Below are 25,285 nucleotides of genomic sequence, written 5' to 3'. Positions count from 1 at the left end.
GAAACTTCTACAATCAGGGTAGGCATTTTAAACTTTTCCATTTTGGTGGTTTCTTTTTCCCTGTGGCAGGGGGTGGGAACAGTGAAAGAATGGGTGTGATTTGTGTTTACATGAAGGAATTTGGTTGTCTCACAGGGTCTGGTAGGCGTTCTCCCTCCTCAACTCTCCTCCTGAAGTAATCTGGCTTCAGGGCCGGGAACAGCCACTCTCCTTAGGAATTAAAGTGCATTTGTTCAGTGAGAGGGGGGTGAAGGGAGGTGTGGTTTACACTTAAGTGATAATGATTAAAAGAGGGTGGGGTGAGGGGAAAATCCTATTCCTATATATAGGTATTTATAATTAAGGTCATAATGAGAACAGATATTTTCTAAGGAAATAAGATGCACAGACCCAGTCCAGCGCTCTCAGAGGCGGAAGACAGCTAGCCTGGCCCACTGACTTTTCCGAGGCATCTTTATTAATGGAGTAATAGCTTCAGATGAAAAGACACAAACCTCAAATGTTTGTTTTCTCAAAGGGAAAAAACAGACTGGTAGGTTCTTACACTTTAAAACCCTACCTCACTCCCTTTCAGGGATAACAACATGTTAGAAATTGATTGTCGGTTTTAATATGAATCTTTGATTAGCAAGTTGTGAAAAAATGTTACATAAGTTTGCTGCTTACAAATACGGTAGCCTTTAAAAACTCCGGAAGAGGGGGCATGTGGATCCTTGCTATCAGTATCAGTCGAGGGGAAGTGAAAGTCTCCTATGGTTTCTTTAATAGCTACCACCAGAAATCTTATTTTCTGGCTATATTTTCCTTTAAATACTTTACTATTTCTTGGGGGACAAACCCCAGAGTTTTCCAAAGAGAAGTAAATGCTACATTATTAGCTGTATGAAGAAGTGATGGGCTCAAGATGAGAAGAGGGAAATGGTCCTGGGTTCTGGCCTCTGAGTCCAGTGTGATCTGCTTTTCACAGTGACCAGTGGGAAGGCACAGTGCCAGGGACAGGTAGATGGGGGACAGCTGTCACCCACCATATAAGCACCATAGAGAACAGGTGGACAGATTTCTTTCAGACCATGTCCGTCTGAAGGAAACCAAATTTCAGCCACCTTGACTTTCTAGCTTTGAATGCTCAGCTTCTTTTCCCCTCGCAGGGGCAGAGCATGAGTGGGCCCCACTCTGAATTACTAGGAGTTGGGAAATCTAAGTGCTCTCCCAAGTGTACTTCTCCCTTTACTCACTTATGCTGACATGCCCAAAATGGAGAGTTCTGGTTTTAAGATTTCTTAGAGGAGAGGCCATCGGCTCCTGACTGAGACGGCAGATGGACTTAAGTCCCGCCATTAGATCACAAAGTCCTGCAGTGGGCTAAAACTGCGAACAGAGACCGGGGCAGATACGAAGTTAACGGACTGAGAACACATTCCCATAGCTTGAGAATGTTTTTCTTTTGTTGAGAGTAGGGGGATGGGGCCAAGTGGTGAAACTGTAGTCAGACTAGCATTTGTGTAGCCGTTTCAGAAAGGACCCCTTAAAAGTTGAAGAGGAACCAGCAAGCCAATCCAGTAGGGCAGAGAACTTGACCGAACTTCATAGTCCATAGAGAATTCCTGATAGGGAATTTGTTTCATTCCTTGCTTAAAACATAAAACAAATTTCTATATATTTTTTACCATTACTTCCCCATCCTCCTCCTCTAACCGCCCCCCCCCGCCCCCCCGCAGAAATCTTAAAATCCAGTGCGGTATGATTTGCGTGAATTTCAACAATGTTTCACAGTACTCCACAATGCTCTTCACCATGAAACCCTAATGTGCTACTCTCTGGATGCATGCAAGTCCCAAAGGCTGCTGTTTGTCTGTTCCACCCCGTATCAGGAAGCCTTCAGAAATTTTCTAAGGCATAGGAGGCATTTTCTCTGAAAGACACTGCAACATTTACATGCTAAGCAAATAGCTGAGCCTCAGTGTTATTTCAATGAAATGTCATAGCTTGATGCTAATTCAGTCCTCTGCACTTATCCAGTCTTTCCTTCTTGAACACACCACCTATTTGAAATTTAAAATTTCAATTATTGTAGGCATTATATGAATGAAAATTTCTATGGTGCCCAGAATTCTCTCAGAAGAGAGACTACTATATCTGTGTGCTCTTAAACACAAATTTCTGTCACGAATGAGAAATCACTTGGTAGCTAGTCATTTTGAACGCGGTGGCAGGAGGACTGGGGGGGGGGGGGGGGGGAGGGAGAGTGTCTCACTTTTAAGGTAATCAAACAGTTCTCCCCTTCCCATTACCAGGCATGAAGTTGCCATGGGCAGGCATGTTTACTACCTGGGGTGGGAACAAAGAAAAGTATGGAACCTCATTTGGGAATTACTGGGTTAGGTCCTTGACATCCTGGAATAAAGAGGCTAAAATGACTCATTTCACATTTCATCTAAAATTCAGAAACATTTAAGCCTTAGCTAGTGCATTTCATTCACAAAAAAAAACAAGGAAAAGTGAAAGTCACTTTACACTGAAATCCCACTTAGAAGACAGGCTAAGAGACAAATTATCAAATGTACCACCATCACCCCCAGGAAGGACCCTTCTCTTTTTCCATTAACTTTAATAATGCTACCTGTTTATTTTACAACTAGAAATCATCCTAGGCAGGTTGGGCTTGGCCCTTTCAATAAATTCAAGTGCTCTATTTTAGCTATCAGAGTTGAGAAATCTCCACTCAAATCACATACGCAAAGAAAAGAGGATTCTAGAGACCAGAGTTTGAAATCGTTTTGCTTACTTCTGCATACTTTGTTTTTGGTAAAGAGACAAAACTGGATGGATGGCAAAATCTCTCTCCAGAATTACTCTGAGGACAAATGGATGATCCATTTTACCACCTGAGCGTTGGCCCACTTTAAACTCAGAGCCATGCGTGGGATATCAGTAAAGGTATCTTATGACAAAAAAGAACCAGACTGAGGTTATCCTGCCGGAGGCCACTCAAGATTACCTGGCCAATGATTCTCAACCTTGGCTGCCCATTAGAATCATCCGGGGAGCTTTTAAAGCCCACGTTGCACAGCAGACTGATTAAACTCAGTAATTTTTTAGATGCCCCAGGTAAGCCCAAAGTGCTGCCAAGGTGGGGAACTACTAGTTTGGGTCAGCTGGCTCTGTAATAAAAAGCATGCAGGCCGGTGATCACTCAAGCCAGAGGGAAGAAAGGTCAGACTCCGTGCCTTCTCTCAGATTCGCAGAATTAACACGCACCCCAAAGAAATTACCTAGGCATTGTTCACCTTTTTGTTTTGCTTTTAAATAAATCACTTTGGCTGTAACAGGTCACACAGTCAACAGTAAATTATGGATTTAGGTAAGTCTGCACTTAATTATGTGTTACGGCAAAAGAGCTGGCTGGGGACAGGCCTAGGACAGACTTGGCACAAACAAAAGAGAAGCCAGGGGGAAGAATCTTCCTAAGCAGGAGTTAATTCCTGAGTCTAGGATATGAGCATGGCTTACAGGCTGACGATTATTCTACAGTTAGAATAACAGTAGCCGGGCAGAATCTCCTGCCCGCGGTCCTGTCCCTGTGCCTTAATAAAGACACGTGCTGCGCACACACACAAAAGAAAGAAAAGCAACAGCTGTGGTGAGTAGATTCACGTGATTCTACTGTCTCCTCTCCCTTCGGTACTCCCGCTGTTTTCGGGCAGAGGTGACTGGGTCAGTTGTCACCTAGGAGGAACGCCCGGCTCATTATCTGCAATTTCACATGGCATCCTCTCATCGCCTGCTCTACCCAGTCACCAGGAAAGCAAACACTTACCAGCAAGTACCTAAACACAGAGGCCAACCTCCAAAAATCTGAAAACAGATCACTCTCTCCTTCTCACTCTTAACCTGAAAATCCCTGTGTCGACATCACAACCAGCCAGTGTAGAGTGAAAAGGTGGCGAGCATTCCGGGATAGCTGTTAAAGGGCCGACGGTCCTTCCTAGGCTGTAACACATGTTCAAAATGTAGGCCAACCGCCACGGCTCAGTGTGCTCACGCCCCGGACAGTCAGGTGAATGTTACGACTGGATTTAAAGATCAGGCGGTGTGCCTAGTGACAATTTACTGCTGAAAGTGAATTTCCTGACACCCACAGCATTCAAGGGAGGCCATCATGATCGGTACCACAGTATAGGCATTAAAAATAGGAATATCTCTTTGGAGTGACTGAAAGCAAAACAAGCCATCCAAAACGCACCTCCTGCAAACCTCTCTGTGAAGATATTGACAGAAGGCTCACCATCGGGAAAATAGGGTTAATTATCTAGGTTCCCAGTAATGGGCTGCAATGGCAATTAAACACACACACACACACACACACACACACACACACACACACACAAACCCTCAGGATTCAAACAAAAATGTTTACATCACTGAAAGGAGTTTGGTGCGTTTCTTAAAAAAACAGAAAGATTCCACGTGCACCGGCTGTTCTTGCCAAATAGAAGCCAGGAGAGAAAAGCACTAAATCAGAGTACTCAGACACTGTTGGTTTGGGCAACAAAGCTGAACATGAACATCTGCCCATGACAAGGGGGACGGTGATACTGCAAACCCTAGATTTTGTGTCCGGCTTTCCTTTGCTTGCTACAAAAAGCACACTCTTTCTTCAGCCAAGTGCTCAGAGGTAGAGGAGCTGAAGCGAGTACAGAAGAGAATGAGGTGGACAGTGGCTGAGGAATCCAGCCTCCTGCCCAGAGGGCTCCAGGGCAATATTGGAATATGCTCAGTCTTTAATGGGAGGTAGACTACATCCTACATTGACTTCTCTGCCTTCACCAGACACCTTTTTCTCACATACACACGTAAAATCACACACACGTAGCTGGCAGCTCGCAATAAAATTACAACTTGCACACCCACCCCAACAGCTACTTGCAATCGAAATTCGATATTCAACCCCAGCTCTTCTTAGTAGATGCAAGCCAACTTTGTTCTTTCGAGGTCCCTCGTTTCGCCAGGCTTTTTAGACATACGTTTCACTTTAACACCTACATCTTTTTTTGTCTCTAAACAACAGCTACACTAAGTGGGTGCAATGTGTTATAACATCTTTATAAATAGAAAGTGCAAGAAATAACTTCCTTAGCCAAAATACAAAGCGACAAAGAGCTCTCATAGCCTACTGTGCCAAGAATGTGATTTTCAGAATCAATGATACAACTAACAAATGCTTCTAATGCTACCAGGGTCATAGTGGATGAGTAAATATATTTATAAACATACATTTATGAAAAAAGATATTACGAAAATAGCCAAACTTCCCACAAAAGTTATTTGCATGAACTATCTTTAGTATACCACTTTGTGTTCGATGCACGTGCATATACAATTGCATTATATTAGTGTTATTTTTATTGGGCCAGTTTTCCAAAAAGAAAACAGGCTCAGTTTTTAAAACTTCAAGTTACATGATTTAAAATCATTTTTGTAAAAATATTAGAAATACCATATAAATTCTAAATCTCTCTGCTATCGGACGATAGCTATGCTAGACGTAGGTTTCAGTCACACTCTTAGTGACCTCTGCTTGCGCATCTTGGCTTCCAGAGGAAACACATTTTATGTTTTGTTCCCTGTGTCGTATTTCTGGGCTTTTGCAGTAGTTCTTGGAGAACCACTACAGTTAGGATTCTATTCCTTCGTAGGAAACTCAGTAGATCATCTTCAAGTACGTTACAAACGCCTGCTTTAAAGATATAGCAGAGAGCAGAAATCAGAACCCTAAGGAATTTCTACTCCCAATGGGTTGTTGTGACTGGCTCGAAATGGTTTGACCTGCAACGCAGACAACAAAGTATATGCTGGCAGTCTCCAGGTTCCCCTTCTTCTGACTTTGTTCTCTTCCGCAAATCCAGACCGCGGCGCTAAATTTTTGTGCCACCACCAGATGACTTAAGAGTGACAGAGAATCTGAAGGAGGGCCCAAAGAGCCATAAAATACAGAACGAGAAACTTCTCTGCAGATCATCATGAGATATTTCATTCCCTGGGAATATATTTTCAAAGACTTCTCTGACACCCAAAGCAGACTTTGACGTACATCAGAGTGGAAATGGGGATCAAAAAAGAAAACGTGAAGGCTCATTGATTTTTATTCACTGAAATCTGCCCCAGTCCTTACATGATAAAATCTAGTCTTGATGCCTAAACGCCTCGAACGTTTTGTCCCTGGTTCTCCAACTACAAATGCCAACATTTTTTCTTTCTCTTCCAAGCATTTTGTAAAGCCCTAAATTAAGTCTTCAGCCCTGAGTACCTTTTCCTGTATTTGCAATTCCTGAGGCCTGACCTAGGAAGAGACCTTTTTATGATACTTCGGGATAACTAGCAAGAAGCCCTCGCAGCTAATCCTCCAGGAGTCCACTGCACTTGGAATGGATGGATAATCCCAAATCTTTCTTCTCTTAGAAAGCTTGGTTTGGGGATGATCATTTTCAGAGCAGGATTTATTCTCTGCCCATATTTCTTCTGTCACGGCAATAGTCTAATGAGTGTAAGCCAGCAAGAGTTTAAATAAAGCACCCTAAATCTGACAGTTCAATGATCTGTTATCTTAGATGAGAGTTGATGGCAACTCTTGATTTTAAAGGATCAACAACATAAAAAATTGGGCAGTGAATTTTCTCCTAAGAAAGGTAATAAAAATGGGATGCACTTACTTATTCATCTTCTAGCACAAAACTGTGCCCGAGGTGGTGTGGTGGCAGTAAAGAGAGGCCTAGGGTGGGTAGGCAGAACTTGAAATGATCTCAAGAATGTGACCATGTAGCCACTCCATAGAAACTCCTGGCGAAAGAGATTTAGTAGCCATACGAATTTTCCATACCATGGGAGTTTGTGCCTATTTATAAACGTAAATACAGCTGACATCTCTAACAAACAAGCTTCTTTCTCTAACAGTAAGCTTTTTACTCTTTCTGGAGTACTTCTGGCTCAGTATGTACAGTTACTGCAGCTTCACAGGAAAAAAACAACAAACTAACAAATGCTCACAACTTGGAACTTGGAACAAAAGAAAAACAACATGGACATTTTGCTGTAAGATCAATGAAACTTGGTGGGTGGGTAGCTAACGAAACCTGTGCTTAGGTATTTGTCTTATTCTCCCTCTAGCTCCTTTACTGACCCGTGGCAGACGAAATAAGTGGTTTCTACAGCATGGACAACTAGCCCAAATGAACGAACGCAGAAAATTCAAGACAAATCAAAAACCCAAGGCCACCTATGAAAGACTGAAGTGGCCCCAAATCCTTGACAGACACACATGCCATCAGGTGGTATGTGCTCTTCCCTTGAATCCAGGCCGACCAGTGACTTCGCTGACCAATGTATGGTGGTGACTCTGCGGGCAGCTCTGGGCCTGGTCTAGGGAGGAGTGGCACTTTCTGCCCAGGCTCTTACAGGCCTGAGCTGCCATTTAATAAGCGTGACTGCCCTGATGGAGAGACCACATGGAAAGTCCCTGAGACTCCAGGGAGGGAGAGGAGGCCCGCGAGCCCAGACTACTGCCCTCCCTGCCAAAGTGTCAGACATGTGAATGAGATCATCTTGGAAACTCCAGGCCAGTCCAACTACCTGCTGAACACCACCAGGTGACCCGAGTCATTGCCACAGGGAGAAAGAGAATTGCCTGGATGAGCCTTTCCTGAATTTCTGACTCACAACATCACAAGATCTATAAAATTGTTGTTTTAAGTCACTATAGTTTAGTTTGTTACAAAGCTAGGCAGTGGAAATGCTACCTTCCAATTTCTCCCTTGGTAGTAACTTGAACTGATTCACAACCAGACCTATCAAATGGGTGATTCCTATCAAACGGGCAATATCTCCAAAAATATTCACCATCAGCATCTGTTCAGAGACCAACTGCATTATCTTTTGAAGCAATCTTCCAATCATGCTTTCTTGAAAATTCACTAAAAGTAGTACTGTTACTGGCTATTATTTATTCCAGTTCACCTCAACTCTTTGTAAGTAAACAGAGTAAATATGATGTGGTGGAGACAGTCTGGGCTTTGGAATCAAGCCTGGTAAATATCGGTTTTGCAATTTATCCACTGTGTAACCTTGTGTTCGTCAGTTTCTTCATCTATATATTGTGGTATAATGACACCTCTTAAAGGCAACATAGTCTATTAGAGTGTTAACTCCAGTGTTAGACTGCCTGGGTCAACCTCTCTGTGCCTCAGTTTCTTCCTCTCTAAAGCGAGGGTAATAAGTGTCCATCCTATTGGGACCGCCACCAGGATTACATGAGTTAACAATATGAAGCACACGGACCTGCGCCTGGCACACAGTAAGCATTCAAAATCTCAGCTAGTTTTAGTTTTACTGTTACTACCTCAGAGGATTATTTTGAGGACTAATTGCCATTATGCCACTAAAGCACTTAGTACAGTTAATTCTGTCCCCCTCTTTTTGATCTCTGTGATGAAAAGTGCAGGCTTTTAAAAAGCATACATCCAGACTCTAACCAAGTGGATTTAGGACTCTCAAGTATAGGAAGCCACATCTAAACTACGTCTAAAATCAATTTTGTTGTATGAATTCCAAGCACACTGGTACCAATAAATACTTAATCTTTACTTTGTGGACCAGACTCTCCTGTATGCTACCTCTCACTTAAGGTATGTGATTTCACAGAATAGGAAACATTTTCCCATGAGATACTCTGACTTTTGGCATTATGGATTAATTCGGATTCTAAAATTCACAGTATACTAAATTGTATTGTTGTCCATAGAAGATGCTGTACGTGTATCTGTCTTAACTGGATGGGGGGTTCTAGCCTCCTCAGGAGGACTTACTGAGTAGACGTGAAAGAAGTAAGCATTAGAAAAGTTTTATTTTTCATGAACTGCTCTGCCTTTATAACTTAGCTTTGCTATTTAAGGCTTCCACTATTTGAGCTAGTAGGCCCTTAACTGTTAAGATGGGAAATATCTGCTAAATAGATAACAGGGAAGATGTGAGATAAGAAATTTATTCATGTATGTATTCTCTGTAAAGGCGACATACATTTCAAGTAACAATTGCCTTCTAAGTCATTGCTGTTCCTTGCAGTTGAGGGAAAAGGTAGGCTGCCTATACAACAAAACTGGATAGTCTGTACAAATGTTTTCCAGGTTTTGATATCACAGTTGTTATCAATAATTATACCCTTTGGAATGTAACTGAGTCAGGTGTCTTAAAGTACTCATAGTACCTATCCAACTTTGGCTTGTCCTGAGCAAGAAAACCTCCTTACTGCAAAATAAAAAGACTGGCTCTGGGAAAAGCACTACTTAAAAATGAGAGGATTGAAAACAGAAACAGACTCTAGAAAGCAAAGAAGGTAAAACAGAAGACTGATAATTATCAAAGATCTCGCTAGTGCTGGGCAAACTCAATTGTTCTGCAACGCATTCATACAGAAATGGCAGCTACTCCCCAGGCCTCACAGAAAGCTGCACGCAGAGGACGCATCGGGCTGTCTATGGCCAATGTTCTGTATGCCAGAAGGATCAGAATCGCAAATTAATCAGAAAACCAACACTCCAAAATCTCTAAGACGAGGGCAGATCTCAGCTAGGCAAACATCCTCACAGGTAAGGATTATCTACTACTCATAGAACATTTCATATAAAACTTATGAATATCAAACGGGGAAAAACAACTTGAAGAAGGACTAGGAAGGAGGTGCCCTACAGGAGCTTAGGTCACTCACCCAAACTCTGTATGTATGGGTGGGGTTGCCGACAAAGTACAAGTGAAACTCACTGCATTGTGTCAGCCCAGCCTAGAACATTTTGTTCAGATAAATTTAACTCAGAAGTCTATGCATGGTGTCCATATGGGGAACAATTATATTCTCCTCCTGCAAGGAATTCTGTTTATAATCATCCTAACATTTTCCATTTTTGCACATCTGGCATAAATAAGCTTTTTGTGAACAGTAAGAATGAACATTCGGAAAGCAAATAAATAATAGCCCAGTATATATTTAGAAACATCATAGACAGTAACAGACGTCGGAAGATAGGGCTAAGAGGAATTTGAAATCTTCAAAGATTTCATTGTTTTAAAACATTCATTGGGGGAAAAAGAAAAGGAAGGGAAGAACATTGGGCTTTTTACTACTCCACATGGAACAGAGTGAGTTTATTTGAGGAAATCAAAATGAAGATTTGTAGACAGGGAAAGGGTAGGGGTTTCTAATCTAGAAGGACAGTATTTTGGGTAAGAATCAAACCACTTATTCATAACAGAAGTTAATTTTTAATATTAGTGGAAATAAATTCATTCTTGTCATCATTATGCAAACCAGTTCAAGTTAACTCAGAGGAATGGCAAAACTTACTTATAAAAACATTAATTTTTTTACAGTATTTTATGTAAACATGGTACTCATTTAACCCTACATTATTATGCATGGGAATTATATTTTTAAATTACTTTGTTACATCTGTAACTACCATCCTAAACTTTGATCTACCTGCACCTTTAAGGCAAGGACAGATCATAAGGCTATTCTAAATGCTTTTAAAGCAATGGGAATCATTAAGAAGGAACACAAACAGGGTTCTGAGAAAAAGGTCTAGGAAAAGATGGTAAGCTCTTTCAAGGAACTGATGCATATATGGCAACAAGAATTTAAAACCTCAACCAAACTATTACAAAGACAAAATGGCAGGAGTGACAAAATTCTGGAGTTAGCAAACTTTTCTGTCAAGTGACAAATAGTAAATTTTCAGGTTTTGCTGGCCATGTGGTCTCTGCCACAAGCACCCAACTTTGTCATTACAGTAGCAAGTGGCCATAAACAATACGTGAAGAACAGGTATTCCGTATCACTTTATACAATCAGATGGCCTCAGGATTTGGCCCTGGAGGCTGCGGTTTACTGATCTGACAAATGCTAGGAATATGCTAAGGGGCATCCTCTCAAACTCAGGGATTTACCTGACTTAATAGCTTGGTGTCCCTTTTCTAAATCTCAACAACTATAATACTTCAATATTTTGCACTCTTTCCCAAATGGCATAAGAGCCCCGTTTTCAAAAATGAGTTCAATAAGAACTTCTCGATTATGCCTTAAACCAGTAAGTAGATAAAGAGAATGGCATTTGAGAAAGAGAGAAAAAACAAACAAACAAACAAACAAACAAACAAACGTGTCTGTTGTATCTGAAAAAAAGAAAAACTTCCAGGATTCCAACTCCTTTCTGATTAAATGCCTTCCACTATGATTAAGAAGACTGTTGCCTCTGTTCGGTTTAATTTCCTTTCCATTAACCGTTGTTTTAATTTTTTTAAATTAGATCTTCTAGTCAAACAAAATTGAATTTTTACCAGTTAAAAGAAACAAAATTAGTGTCAAGTAACAACTAAATTTTTTTAGAAGTTATTTCCTGACCAAAGACTATTCTGCTATTAAGGATGAAGTGCACTCTTCCACCAGACCACTTCCAACCAAGGCCAGATTTCAGCTATGGAGCTGGGAAGATAATAGTTTATTTCTACTGTCGTAACATCTTTGGAAACCCTGTTTTACTGATGTAGAAGGAACTGGAAACATCTAAAAATACCAAAAAATAGAATAACCAGAAACCTTTCCTTAACTGCTATCTCCCTTCGCTTCCAACCTTATCATTTAGGAATGAATTTATTTTTACTTATTCAAGATTCGATTCAACCGTCTGGTACAATGATGGCTTGGGGGTAGTTGGCAAATTACATAAAATAAAACTCAACTCAGTTCAGAGGTAAATATGGTTCTGAGTAAAGAGAGAACAAGTCATTAGAAAGAGCCTTTCTGCCTAAGCACAGTGTTCCTGTTCATGCCAATGCTATATTTATCCTGGTATCCGAGTTCAGAGAGAATAAAAGGTACCTCTTAGAACAAAGGCAGATTAAGACACTGCCGTCTCTCTTCTTCTGCTGAGAATATTGGGTAGCTCCTTTGCTATCAAGTGCCACTCAATGAATGGAAACAGTCCCAGTGTTTGCTATTTTCATGGCATTAAAGTACTTACTGATGATTTAGCTCTCAATGCTAATGCAGTTCCCTTCACAAGGTGACACGTGCAAGTTAAGATTTGGTAATGAGTTTTCAGCATTAGCTACAGTCTATCTAGTACATCCTTAAGAGAGGTATCCTCTGTGCACACACCGATACAGCTATTCATTAACGCAGATAGAACACTACTACTACTATGACCCTACAGTGATGTTAACTAAGAACTAGGACAATGTCACAGTGAACCTGGATAAGAATCTTGGACAGTTATATAGAATGCTAATACCTTTTCTAGCTAACACGGAAATTGCTTTCAGAAACTTTACTTCGTTTAAAAGCTAGCCTGGTTTGAATGTTCATGAATTCCATGGCTCCGGGCTAGGCCAATGAGGAGGTGAGGACCAGCCAACACGACTGTGCTGATGTGGTCCTAGAAGACCAGGTAGCACTCTATTCACAGTATCAATTCAGCAACACCTATTACAAGTGGATGAGAATGGAAGGGAACCCAACAAACACTCCCAGCATTTCCACATCTACTAGATAGTCTCTACTTCGTTAAAAATGCTTGTTGCTAATCCTGGATGGAGTACTGACAAACGCTGCCAACTTTCTCTTTACAAACATTACTGCAGTTCACCTTTACAATTTGGTCATAGTTTAAAAAGCTCCATTTTCTCACAGAAAACCTAAGAAACTAACAAAGCATAAAGAACTTTCCAACATACTACTTCTCAAAAGTAGGATGGACTTAACATTTTTTTGGTAGGCTTAAAAGCTCCATCTACAGCAGCATATTCTGTACTTCTCACCTTCCTGCCTATTTAGTAATGGCAAACTGTTCATGGACAGACGTGATTACCAGCTAAAATGTTTCACTAGAGATTTTAGTCTAATTTCAAATCCACTTTTATGCCCACAGGGCATAGCTGGTCCCTAAGGTGGCCCTATCATTCTGTTGCCCAACTAAAGAGGAGAATGCTCTAGTCTACATCTCCTAAGGACAAAGCTTCAACGTATCATTTAAGGGAAGGCTCTCATCAAATGGTAGCATCATAGCATTCCTATTAAAAGACACATTGCTATGTTTTTCCAGAAGAGAAAATAACCGCTCTCTAGCAATATGGTGCAGCTTTATGTGTATATACAATTATCAGATTGTTTGTGAGTTACTCTTTGCATTCTAACTTCCTATCATCAGAGAAACGCCATTCCGTTCCACCCACCTTTCCACATACCACAAAGCATTCTCAGAAAGGGAGCACGCACTAACATTCTCACAGATGGCTCACCAGTGCAGGCATGACCAGCCCCTCCCCGAATCTCTTTTACAATCATTCTGTGCCTCTGCACCAAGATAATTTCTTAAACCACTGCATATTTCAATACTCTTAAAAATTTAATGATGAAGAGAAGCTATATATTTTTCTCTTTCCTATTTGCATCTACTTGCCTGCATCCCTTAATAATCCTCCTTCATTCTCTGAATGCAAGACAGGGCATCTAAAACTCTACATGTTTGCTAAAGTTTTTCTGACTCTCAGTGCTGTATGAAGAATCTCAGAAATCCCCAGAATTACCAAAAAGGTCCCTTGAAGTTTTAAAAATCTTAGGAATGATTAAGTAACCAAACCTGATCAAATTGATCCCTTGATCAATTTATTGCAACATGATTGTGCCTGATGTTTTCTGGTAAATGCCCTGTAGTGTATTATTAAAAAGCAAAGCTCTTGGAGTCACCAGCAAATTTGCTGATGGTTGGTTTATGAATTACTAGGTTTGCAGACGCGAGACATGGATTTAGTGAGGTTCTTCTATTGGCCTGAAAATATAAACTATTACATACGTAGAAGGAAATGGAATTGTGGTTGCAATAAGAACCATAGTGCTGGATTTCCTCAACCACAATATTGCAGAAAAAATGTGTTTAAAACTTCATATAAAAGTTATCAAATATGGAGACCTGTAGATTTAAAAATACAGTCCAGGCTCATTTCACTAGAAAGTGACATTTCTGATGTAGAATATTGCTGTTCTGTGAAGGTAGGAGCCAGAGAGACTGGATGAAACTTTGGTAGTCAGCCTAACACATTAATTCATCTGGACTAGAGCCATTTCCTAACACCCAAAGATATTTAAGCACTATGGTTTACAAACACCAATCAGGAAGTTGCAGTACTCTGTGCCATTGGACATTTGCACAAAACCTCACTTCCTTCCCCGCTCCCCTCTTCCCCAACATGAAACTCAAGCCCCCAAATGTAGCAGAACCTACTGCAAACACTTTGTTGCTCATTTCCCTTCCAGTTGCCTAGAGAGCTTCAGGTGACGCTGCCCACGAGAACACCGCTCCAAGATGGCTGCTTACATGAAACAATCAGGCAAAGTGTCAGATGCCTAATCAGGGCAAAGAGAAGGTCTAACTTTTCAAATCAGTAACAACCACCAGGATTCTTTTTTTTTTTTTCCTTGAAATGTGAAACTGCATGTTCTGGCAGGGAAGGAAGAGGAGAAATTCCTCCTTCTTGTCACCGTCGCGATTACTTCCTTCTCTCTCGTGGCTGGCTGGTTCAGATGACCAAGGCTCCTGCTGTTTTAGATCTGGGCAATTACAGCCACCAGGATGATATGGACCAAAGTACAGTGTTCAAACATGACTGGTAGATAAATGACCATTTATCACTGTTTTTTAAAAAAATTTTTTTCTTATAAAGTTAACAAACCAAGGCTGTTGATCCCTGAATTAGAAAGTTGATTTACTTGATTATTTCCCAAAGTATGAGGTGGGAAGGAGGAGGGGAAGAGCCTCTCGTGCTTCTGCGTATGTTGCTGATCCTCTAGTTTGGCAACATCTTGGGAGTATCTTCCGATCTAGTGATGTGGCGTTTTGTGAATCTAAGTACCAGCCCGTGGCCCTCATGCTGGCTGCTTACGGCCCAAAGGGGAAGAGGGTCTGCCCCCTCCCCCTCCACGTTTCAATCTGGCCCAGTGGTGGACACAGAGCCCTGGGCAGTTTCCCCAGGAGCAACTGTCTCCTCTTGTGAAGGTGACTCTTCCTCAGCTTGTCCTCGAGATGTGACAGTTGTTTCAGGGGAGATGCTGTGAGGCCCCTCCAGGGGAATACAGCCAGGGTGGTTTTTGCGAAAGTGCTGATTCAAGATGGCCTGGAAGGGGAAGCTTTTGCCACATACGTGACAGTGGAAGGGCTTGTTGCCTGTGTGCTTGCGGATATGATACTCCAGCTGATCCTTCCGGGTGTACTTCTTGCCACACATGCGGCAGACGAATGGCGTGATTCCCATGTGCAAGCGCATGTGGCGGTCCAGGCTCCCCTTCTGATTGAAAGATTTGGCGCAGTAGATGCAGGTGAGACGGGGGTTGTACCGGAACCACCGCTCAGATACTTCTTGCTCTCGGAGATACTCCACATAGCCACTTACTCCCATCATTGCGGACTCTTCTACCTGTGTCCAGTGAGGAAACCAAGAACACATACGTGTAAGGATACATATTGAAAGAAATCAAATCTATTTTTACCTCTCATACCAGGCAACATGCTTATTTTTAGGAGAGACCCAAACAGGGAATTAATTACTACAAAAAAGTACAGATGTTAATATAATAATTAAAAGAACAATCTGAGGACACTCTATTCCATTACTTTAAAAGAGCAAGATGGGGGGCGCCGGGTTTCTCAGTCGGTTAAGAGTCCTACTCTTTTTTTTTTGTTTATTTATTTTTGAGAGAGACAGACAGTGTGCAAGCAGGAGAGGGGCAGAGAGAGAGGGAGACACAGAATCTGAAGCAGGCTCCAGGCTGCAAGCTGTCAGCACAGAGCCCGATGTGGGGCTCAAACTCACGAACAGTGAGATCATGACCTGAGCCGAAGTCAGATACTCAACCGACTGAGCCACCCAGGAGCCCCAAGAGTCCTACTCTTGATTTCAGCTCAGGTCATGATCTCCTGATTCATGGGACTGAGCCCCATGTCGGGCTCCCTGCTAACAGCACAGAGCCTGCTTGGGATTCTCCCTCTTTCTCTGCCTCTCCCCTCAAAAAAGGGGCTCTCTCTCAAAAAAGAAATAAACATTAAAAAAAACAAACATATAGGAGGCAATTACAGTTGTTTGGCAGAGGCTAAAGTACCAATGCAAAAGTTGACTCTGCATTAATTGGAAGAAGACTCCTCTAACTAGCAATTGGTTTTGTGTCCTTTTCTTTAATTTCTCAAAATGTGTTTTGTCTCCTTTCACATATGTAAACAGACAGTGCCTTCAGCATTTCCAACAGAAGCAGTTCTCAGCAGGTTTGGGAAGCAGTACGTGAAGCCAAGCGTTGAATAGTAACACTGAGGTTTTAGATGATTTCTGATTTGTCTTCTATAATGTTTCCTTCTGCTCCATTTCCCTGGATAATCAAAACTGAACTCACATAAAGGACTAGGGATTATCCCACCAAAAGTTCCTGGGTGACCATGGACAAAGCACAGAGTAACTTCTCTAAGGCTTAGTTTTCTCATCCACAAAATTAAAAGGTGCCAGCTCTGCCGAATTCTCATGAGAATCAAACACAATAAAGGTACCTTGAAATATTCTGAATGCATGTTATTATCCTGTATAGCAATTAAGGATACTGAAACGTGGATTCAAATCTGCATCCTACTTATTGTATGACCATGAGCAAGTTATTTACTCTATGTGTCAGTTTCTTCATCTGTAAAATGAATATAATAGCATCTACCTAAGTAGGTTGCAATGAGCATGAATGAGTTAATTCAACGAAGCGCTTACTATAGCCAAGTAAATGTTAACTATTATTAAACATTACAAACTCACAATATTATTCATAATCTTGAGGGAATAGGCTCTGAAAAAACCCGCCTAACTTTTAAGTAATGTCATACCAGTATTGTCCATATGCAAAGTCAATGTAGTTTAGTTACCTGTGAGATCTTTTTACATTAGCTTTTAAAACGTATTTAATTTTTAATTCCTTTGAATTAAAACGTGGGGTTTGAACTCACGACCCTGAGATCAAGACCTGCGCTGATATCAAGAGTCAGACACTTAACCAACTGAGCCACCTGGGTGCCCCTCCTTAAGGTTCTTTTTAAGTGAAGTATTCCATATAACGAATACATTTCATATAAATGAACGATTTCCATATTGTCTAAAATTCCATCTAGATACTTGACATGGTCTTCAAATATGTTCACCATCTTAACTGTGAATTACTAATCAGACTCAAAGAACTGAAAGGACTTTTTTTTTTTTTTTAATTTTTTTAACGTTTTTTTATTTATTTTTGAGACAGAGAGAGACAGAGCATGAACGGGGGAGGGTCAGAGAGAGGGAGACACAGAATCCGAAACAGGCTCCAGGCTCCGAGCTGTCAGCCCAGAGCCTGACACGGGGCTTGAACTCACGGACCGTGAGGTCATGACCTGAGCTGAAGTCGGCCGCTCAACTGACTGAGCCACCCAGGCGCCCCTGAAAGGACTTTAAAAAGTCATCTATTTCGTTCATTTTTATTTGAAGATGTGCAAAACTGGAAATTTCACAGGCAACCAAATAACCCCCTATTTAGGAGATGCCTCTTTACTTATCACCTACTAAGTAACCTTAGTTACTCAAAATTAGTGATAAAACATCTTCTATTTATTGGCCACCTAAAAAGGCCAATGAAGATTAGAAGATTAGAAAATGAGAACTCTGTCCTCAAGGAAATTTCAAAGTAGAAGGACACATAAAATTCATGCAACTAGAAAAAGAATAATTTTTATGAGTCAGTACAGAGTTGGGAAAAATTATACCATATCATCTGTAATTGCTACTGTGGTTTAAGGAGAGATCAAAGAGGCCTGGGCTAGTTAGGGCACATGGAACCAGGAGCTGGGTCTTGGGGGAGCCCAGACACCTGGGAAGAACAGAGTATCCCAGACTGAAGTACAGAGACAGGAGTAAGTTTGATGTGGTTCTGACATACAGAGGAGGTCTGATGAATGCTGATGAGTGGTGGAAGAAGCCAGGTTAAAAAGATTATAATTACTTGGAGAATTAAGCCAAGTATTTTCACCTTCATGTGGCAGACAAAGGAAAAAGCCACAGGATGTTTTTAAGAAGTAACCATAGCAGTTTAATCATTCCTGTCATCAGGAAGCTCTTCCAAGTTTATCAGAATTTGTTCTTACTGTAATGTAACTGTAATGTAAGCCCCTGTCTTGTTTCGGTTCTCTGTGGCAGGGAAAAATAACTGTGGTGGAGACTCACCATAATGAACTTCCACACATATTAAGGTGTATATTAACTCATCTCTTTTTTTTTTTTTTTTAATTTTTTTTCAACGTTTTTTATTTATTTTTGGGACAGAGCGAGACAGAGCATGAACAGAGGAGGGGCAGAGAGAGAGGGAGACACAGAATCGGAAACAGGCTCCAGGCTCTGAGCCATCAGCCCAGAGCCCGACGTGGGGCTCGAACCCACGGACCGTGAGATCGTGACCTGGCTGAAGTCGGACGCTTAACCGACTGCGCCACCCAGGCGCCCCTTAACTCATCTCTTAATATCATCTCCAGACAATATTACTTATCTGCCGTGGCTTTATAGCCTGTACCTTCTGCTTTGTTCAGGCAAACACTCTTGCAGAGTTCCCATATTTATCCCTATCCCATCTACATAAGAATAAGTTATCTCTACTTAAGAAAAATTTTTAATGTTCATTTATTTATTCTTAGAGAGAACGTGAGCAGGGGAGGGGCAGAGACAGAGGGAGAGAGAGAATCTCAAGCAGGCTCTGCACTGTCACTGCAGAGCCCGATGTGGGGCTCGAACCCATAACTGTGAGATCATGACCTGAACCGAAATAAAAAATCAGATGTTTAACCGACGGAGCCACCCAGGTGCCCCTCTAGCCGCTTATTTAAAAAGTGCATTTCATCTCTCTGAGTAACACTTTTCTGAGGAGACACTGATTCTAGCAGTTGCCTGTTAGCGCTTCTGTTCCCACAGCACTGCTCCAGAAGCCTCGGCTCTGTGACTTGTCCCTGCTTTGTGTTCTTGTTAGTCTGCCTTACCCACCCGGAAAGTGCGTGGTCTGTCTCACGCAGCACGTATTTGCACAATAGTGACTGCATCTTACCTGAGAGGTGAAGAGAAAAGGGGTCCTAATTATATGAGTAAAGTTACTTTTCCTCCAAGCTCCTAACATTTTTTTTAAAAAACTTTTTCAAATGTTTTCTATTTATTTTTGAAAGAGAGACAGAGAGACAGAGTACGAGTGGGGGAAGAGCAGAGGGAGAGGGGGACACAGAATCTGAAGCAGACTCCAGGCTCTGAGCTGTCAGCACAGAGCCGACACGGGGCTTGAACACACAAGTTGCAAGATCATGACCTGAGCTGAAGTCAGAAGCTCAACTAACTGAGCCATCCAGGCACCTCACATTTTCTCTAACATCTTACTGAAACTAAAAAATTCTTGAAGCGCCTAGGTAGCTCAGGGGCTTGAGCGTCCGACTCTAGATTTCGGCCCAGGTCATCATCTCACGGTTTGTAAGCCTGAGCCCTGAGTCAGGCTCTGTGCGAAGAACGAGTAGCCTGCTTGGAATTCTCTCTCTCCGCCCCTCCCCCCTACCTCTCTCTCCAAATGAATAAACATTAAAAAGAAATAAAAAACTAAAAAATTCTAATACTTACATTCCTTTTCTGGTACCCTCACATGGTAACATGCAAGTAAATATAGTTTCTAACAAGTCTTACTGTTACTATACTATGTACACAATGCACATCCAATGGCTTAAGTAAAAATCAAACAACATATTATCATATAACGCAGATGCTAAAAACGTTAGCTACCCAATCTTAATCCACCAGTGTTTCCTTTATTTATTTATTAATGTTTATTTATTTCGGAGACAGAGAGAGAGCATGAGCAGGGGAGGGGCGGAGAGAGAGGGAGACAGAGAATCCGAAGCAGGCTCCAAGCTCCGAGCTGTCAGCACAGAGCCCGATGCGGGGCTCGAACTCACAGACTGTGAGATCATGACCTGAGCCAAAGTCGGATGCTTAACCAACTGAGCCACCCAGGCGCCCCCACCAGTGTTTCCTTTTAAAGGGCAAAGGTATTTACAATTTATTGTGTTCTACTCTGTGAGTTCACAATCTTTTTAAAAATCAATCTTCAGTGATAGACACTTGTGAGAACAAACAAAAATATCAACCAACTACTTCAACTACTTGCTAAGGAGTTGCAAAGAAGATGGAAAACATTATTCCTATCCTTTCTAGAACATTTTAGTCTCACAGAAGATTCAGGAGGAAAAAAAATGAAAAGACACAACCATACAAAAAAAGCAATCACACACAAAAGTGCATAAGCAATTTATTTACAAATACGTAATACTATATAAATCAGTAATTACGTAGTGTTATGCCCACAGAGTATAAAATCAGACTCTCTCCATCCCAAGTCTTAAATTACCTACATGTAGTTTCCAGGGGTTATTTTATATTACTCTCAGGAATACAGACTGGTTCCTGTAACCAGGGAAGAGTCCCACAATCTTTTCTACTTCTCAAACTCTGCTGACACCAAAAGTGTATTTCCTGCATGCCCACAAGTAAGAAACAAACAAGTAATCGAATACAGTATTTATTTAACGAGGTCACTGTTACCTTTCCTGTACCCTTCCTTTCTTATTCGTTATATTCTGTTCACACACCGTGGCAGTTTCTTCAACCACTGAGCAATCCTAACCCCACTACATACCTGGGAGCTGGGCTGCTTAGGCTCATCCATTCTCCCAGGAGACTCACTTCTGGCTCTGTGTCTCTCCGTCAAGGGAACAACACTGCCGGAGGGGCTAAATCTGTTGGAAGAGGAGCAAAAAGGGGACTAGTAGAAAAATAGCGTCAAGGAACTTAAAAAATGATGACATCTACCCCTTTTTATCCCATGGCTGAGGAAGGGGGAACAAACAGAACAACAGATTTCTAAGAAATACTTTCATATAGTAAATATCAGATCTTAAGGTTAAAAGAGGTCTGCCCTAGTAAATTTAAGAAATACAAAATGGCATAGCAGAGAGACCACATGGCCCGGTGACACTAAGGCTAAATACAAGCTTCTGTCCTTGAGGACTGGGAGACCATAAAAGCATAAATTAAAACTGGGTCCATGATTTTGTTTCTTCTATGTAACTATTAGGTTTTTGGTTGCTCCCTCACCCACGCCCCATGGTAACTTGTTACAGATCTCAGACTGCTGATACAGATCATGGAAGTTGAAAATCTCTGCATCCAAAGCTATTACTTCTGATACAGTTCTAACACTGGACAAAGGGTGCTAACACAGGGGAATAATAAGTACTGTCCTCAAGGATACTTTAACTGTTAAGGACAGGAGGAGAAGAGACCACCTACAGGGGATATAGGATATGCCCTCTGAATTTCTGTGACACATATGCCTTTTTTAAGGCCAGATGTGAACCAAAGTAATAGCTTCTTTAGTTTTCATCGTTCATGCAATTTTAATTTATTTTTAAGAGTGGGGAAAAAAACAAATATTACCAATCGAAGTTGGTAATATTTCTTTCTTTCAACTGAGGCTTTCTTTCCATTTACTTAGATTAAAATTGTTACTTCCACTCCCCAAAAAATGTTCTGACAACTACAATATGTTAGAAAAAGAAAAGTGAAGCATAGGGCATAGTAGCACTGGTGGAAAAAAAGAGACTCTCAGGCTTGTGGTAGCAGCAGTCATTGATGAAAGAAAACAGGGAAAGGTATTATCACATGACAAATGAAAAAAAAAAAAGAAAAGAAAAGAAAAACTATCCAAAAAGCCCTTCTTTGGAATTACTGTGATTACACTAATTTAAAAAGAACGATCACTGCTGGTACCCTACTTCCTCTAATTGTGGTAGACGGGGGCAAAGAAACAGTGCTACAAAGGAAAGTCAAAGTCCCCCAGGCCACCTACCTGTGTGATAACATACCAAGGAAGGGCACTGCTGCCAGGCTCCCAGCTGATGATCAGCTCCCTGCCTGGAAATCCGAGGAGGCCCTGGCAATTACTGATCCTAGCGTGGCTGCAGCTGCTATTCTGATTCATGGAAGTGTCTAACTTTACCATAGTTCTCACAACACTGTGAATACTTCAGGACTAGGAGCTTCCTGCTTTAAAGAAATAAGAACGCAAGTCTTTTGGCACACCTCCGGTTTCCTCAACATCAACTTATTTTGGCTAAGAACATCAAGTAAGGAAGACACACTCTGTGCCACACAGAGGGCCTGCGTTAGTGACGTCTGCACGACAGCCATTTAGACGAACAAAGAAAACAAACCGTACCTGTCAATTTCACTGCTTGTTGGCCGAGCCACCTTGGCTCCTGAAGATCCCAGAGTGTAATTTTCCTGCCCCACAGAACCATGGCCGGTGGTGTCAATCACCATGGCTGTGACTTCCTCGGCGCTACTCCCGTCTTCTCCGGAAGGCTGATTCTCAGTCCCAAGCCACTCCTCCAGGTTTTCCGTTTTGATGTGTACTGCCCCAAGAACTCTAACTTCATCATCACTCCGGGCCCCCCGGTCTGCTACTCCCGTCTCCACGTACCACTGTCCTGCTCGGTTGATTCGAAGAATGGGCTCCCGGCTCTCTACATCAGAACTCTGTTCAATTATCTGAGGGCTGGTGGACTCCTCAGGAGGACTGAGCTCCCTGATATCCAACACAGCACTAACCTGACCTCGCCGGTTTCCCTTTGCAGTATTATGTCGTGGGCTAAGGGAACGGTTTAGATTCGGTGTCACCCTGTGAGACTCCGGAGGCCTTTCTGGATGCTTTGTCCTCGTTTGACTTAATTCTGCTTCAACCTCTGCCACATTAATTTTGAAGTGAATCCCCTCCAGGATCTGTGTACATTTGTCTATAATATGCTGCATCTGCAGAAAACTGGCAGCTGTCAGGTAGCTGATGATATCTGCCAGTTGCAGGCATATCCGCCCCGTATAACAGAAAGAAAGGAGCTGCTCAAAAACAGTAGGGTTCTTGATGACTGAAATGGAGACAGTACTCATCTCATTCAAGGACATGTGATCCCGGAAATAGGGTGAACTGGCAGCCAGGACCACTTTGTGAGCCCGAAAAGCCTGTCCCTGCACGTTGACCACAATATCACAGAGACGGCCCTGCATGCGCAGCTGGTTTAGATGGCTCAGGACAGAGTTGCTGAAGTCAGGGATCTCCAGTTGTATGTTCCCACCTTTCTCCATGGTCGTGCCTGAGGGTGTAGGCAGGCATTCAACCCTGCTGAAAGAGGAAACCAAGTTCATTAATAATCTGAATTTCACTCCTGCCATGCTCTCCAATTCAAATCTACTGAAAAATATTTTTTGGTAAAATTTCAAAATCTCCAAGTAAAAAGAGACAACTTCCCTTATGTTTGGATATGGAAACAAGATACCCTTAACAACCCAAATGTGACTGCTAGACTTCTACAAAGTCTACCTAAGATCATACTCCCCTTACTAATAAGCTATGCAGCATCAAAACATAAGTTTAACAGAAGGGGGAGAACCAGTTGTGACAGTTCTTTTTTTTTCTTCTTTAATCACGAAGTATTCATACACTGAATACAAAATCCTGTGATAACTTTTCTTTGAAGGAGGAAAGAAATCAGCTCTTTGAATAAATGTAATTACACACTAATGGATTGATCCCTCTTGCTAATATTTTACTACATGCTGTAGAAGTTATGTTTATTATTTAGAAGGTGACTCATATCCCACATGAATGTATGTAAGCCATTATTTCGAAGCTTGAGAGTCAGAGCCCTCACAAAAAGGCTTGGGTTTAGGACTCTGAAGCAAGGTCTTGGTTAGGAAACATGCCACAGCCGTGTCAGAACTCAGTGAAGATGCAGAGAACCTGAAGATGTTCAACCTCAGAATTAAGAAAGGGTAGGTACACTGCTTCTATCTAAATTCAAAGCTGGGAATTTCAGGGGGGTGATGATGCTGATTCTGAAATGTAATTCCCCAAAGCTGGTAGAAAATAGAGCATTTATCAATATGGCCAATATTTTTACATCAAAAGTTTTTCTTTAAACAGCTGAAAACATTATGCCTATAACTGCATCCAATAGCCTTCAATGGTTGACACTAGTTTGTGTAAATCTCAACAGGAAGACGCTGACTTGAGCCCAACATGTTTCCATTTATCTGTAACTTTATAAGACATTACATAGTTAGCTAAAATCTAAAATTTCAGAACTGATCCTGACAAGCTCACAGTATTGCCCCGCACTTACAACACAATCAGTAAATAGGGAAGTGTATACACTGCTTTTAAGAACCAACTTTAGCCAACCTGACCTTTTTCCAAAGCGTTTTTGTTTGTTTTGAAACTTTTAATCCAATAAGAGCCTCTGTCGATGCCATCATGAATTCAGATGTGTTTATTTTGGAGCCTACACCAGCGCCTTTTTTGTTTGCTCTTTCCGGCAATTCCCCAGTGAGGAGGAAGCCCCTGGAGTAAGGTCTCTCTCTACCGTCGGCACTGGAAGGGTGAGAGCTGTAAGAGGGAGAATCGGGAACGCCATGGGGTTGGCCACTCCGGTATTTGAGTGGCTTTAGTCTGCGATAGGAAGCGTGGGTAGTGGGAAACTGACAGAAGGGCGAAATGTCACCGAGGAGCGGGGGGAGGAGAGGGGAGCAAGGCTTGGGGCCGGGGAGCGAGCAATCAGGTGAGGGCAGAGCACCGGGAAGGGGGCGGCGCCCCGGGACCCCGTCCAGGCGGTGAGCGTAGGCGGGCGGGGAGCAGCCCAGAGGTGGGTGTGTGTATCTGGGTGTGTCCGGGCTGCGGTGGGGGAGGGGGCCGCCCATCCCGGGGTCCTGAGGGAGGGGCCCGGCGAGGGGGCGGGTCCGGCAGCTCAGCCCGGCCCGGGGCCAAGGGGGTGGAAGGTCTCCGGTGCCTTGAGGGTGGGGTGAAGGGGAGTGGCTGAGCGCCCCAGGAGCAGGCTGCGGCGGAGCCCGGACAAGGCGGTCCCGGTGCAGGGCAGCGGGACCGGTGTGCGGGGCCCGAGCCCAGTCAAGGAGCAGCACCTACCTCCGGGGGTGGAAATGGGCCGGAATGGGCCGGAACACCGTCCCGGAAGTGAAACCCCCCACCCCCTCCCCCGGAGCGGGCGACGTGCCGGAAGGAAATCACTCACCCTTACACCGCCCCCCTTCCCCTCCCCCA

General features: G+C 42.4%; 1 protein-coding gene across 2 annotated transcripts; it reads right to left on the bottom strand.

Annotated features, from left to right (window-relative positions):
• Positions 1-116: 116 nt before the first annotated feature.
• ZBTB37 (zinc finger and BTB domain containing 37) lies at positions 117-25,226 on the bottom strand. Of its 2 annotated transcripts, none has more exons than XM_030301896.1 (4): positions 24,418-25,226; positions 22,394-23,353; positions 20,813-20,912; positions 117-15,513 (listed from the first exon to the last, which is right to left on the bottom strand). In XM_030301896.1, the coding sequence occupies exons 2-4, from the start codon at positions 23,314-23,316 to the stop codon at positions 15,025-15,027; spliced, it is 1,512 nt and encodes a 503-aa protein (XP_030157756.1). In that variant the 5' UTR covers positions 23,317-23,353; positions 24,418-25,226; the 3' UTR covers positions 117-15,024. The 2 variants fall into 2 exon arrangements, with proteins under 2 accessions (XP_030157756.1, XP_030157757.1); XM_030301897.1 differs by having other exon boundaries at positions 22,394-23,350.
• Positions 25,227-25,285: the final 59 nt, after the last annotated feature.

The sequence above is a fragment of the Lynx canadensis genome, chromosome F1 (assembly GCF_007474595.2).
Source record: "Lynx canadensis isolate LIC74 chromosome F1, mLynCan4.pri.v2, whole genome shotgun sequence".
In the NCBI taxonomy this organism is placed as follows: domain Eukaryota; kingdom Metazoa; phylum Chordata; class Mammalia; order Carnivora; family Felidae; genus Lynx; species Lynx canadensis.
Note: the sequence above shows the minus strand (reverse complement) of the source record. Positions and strands in the feature narration are given on the sequence as shown.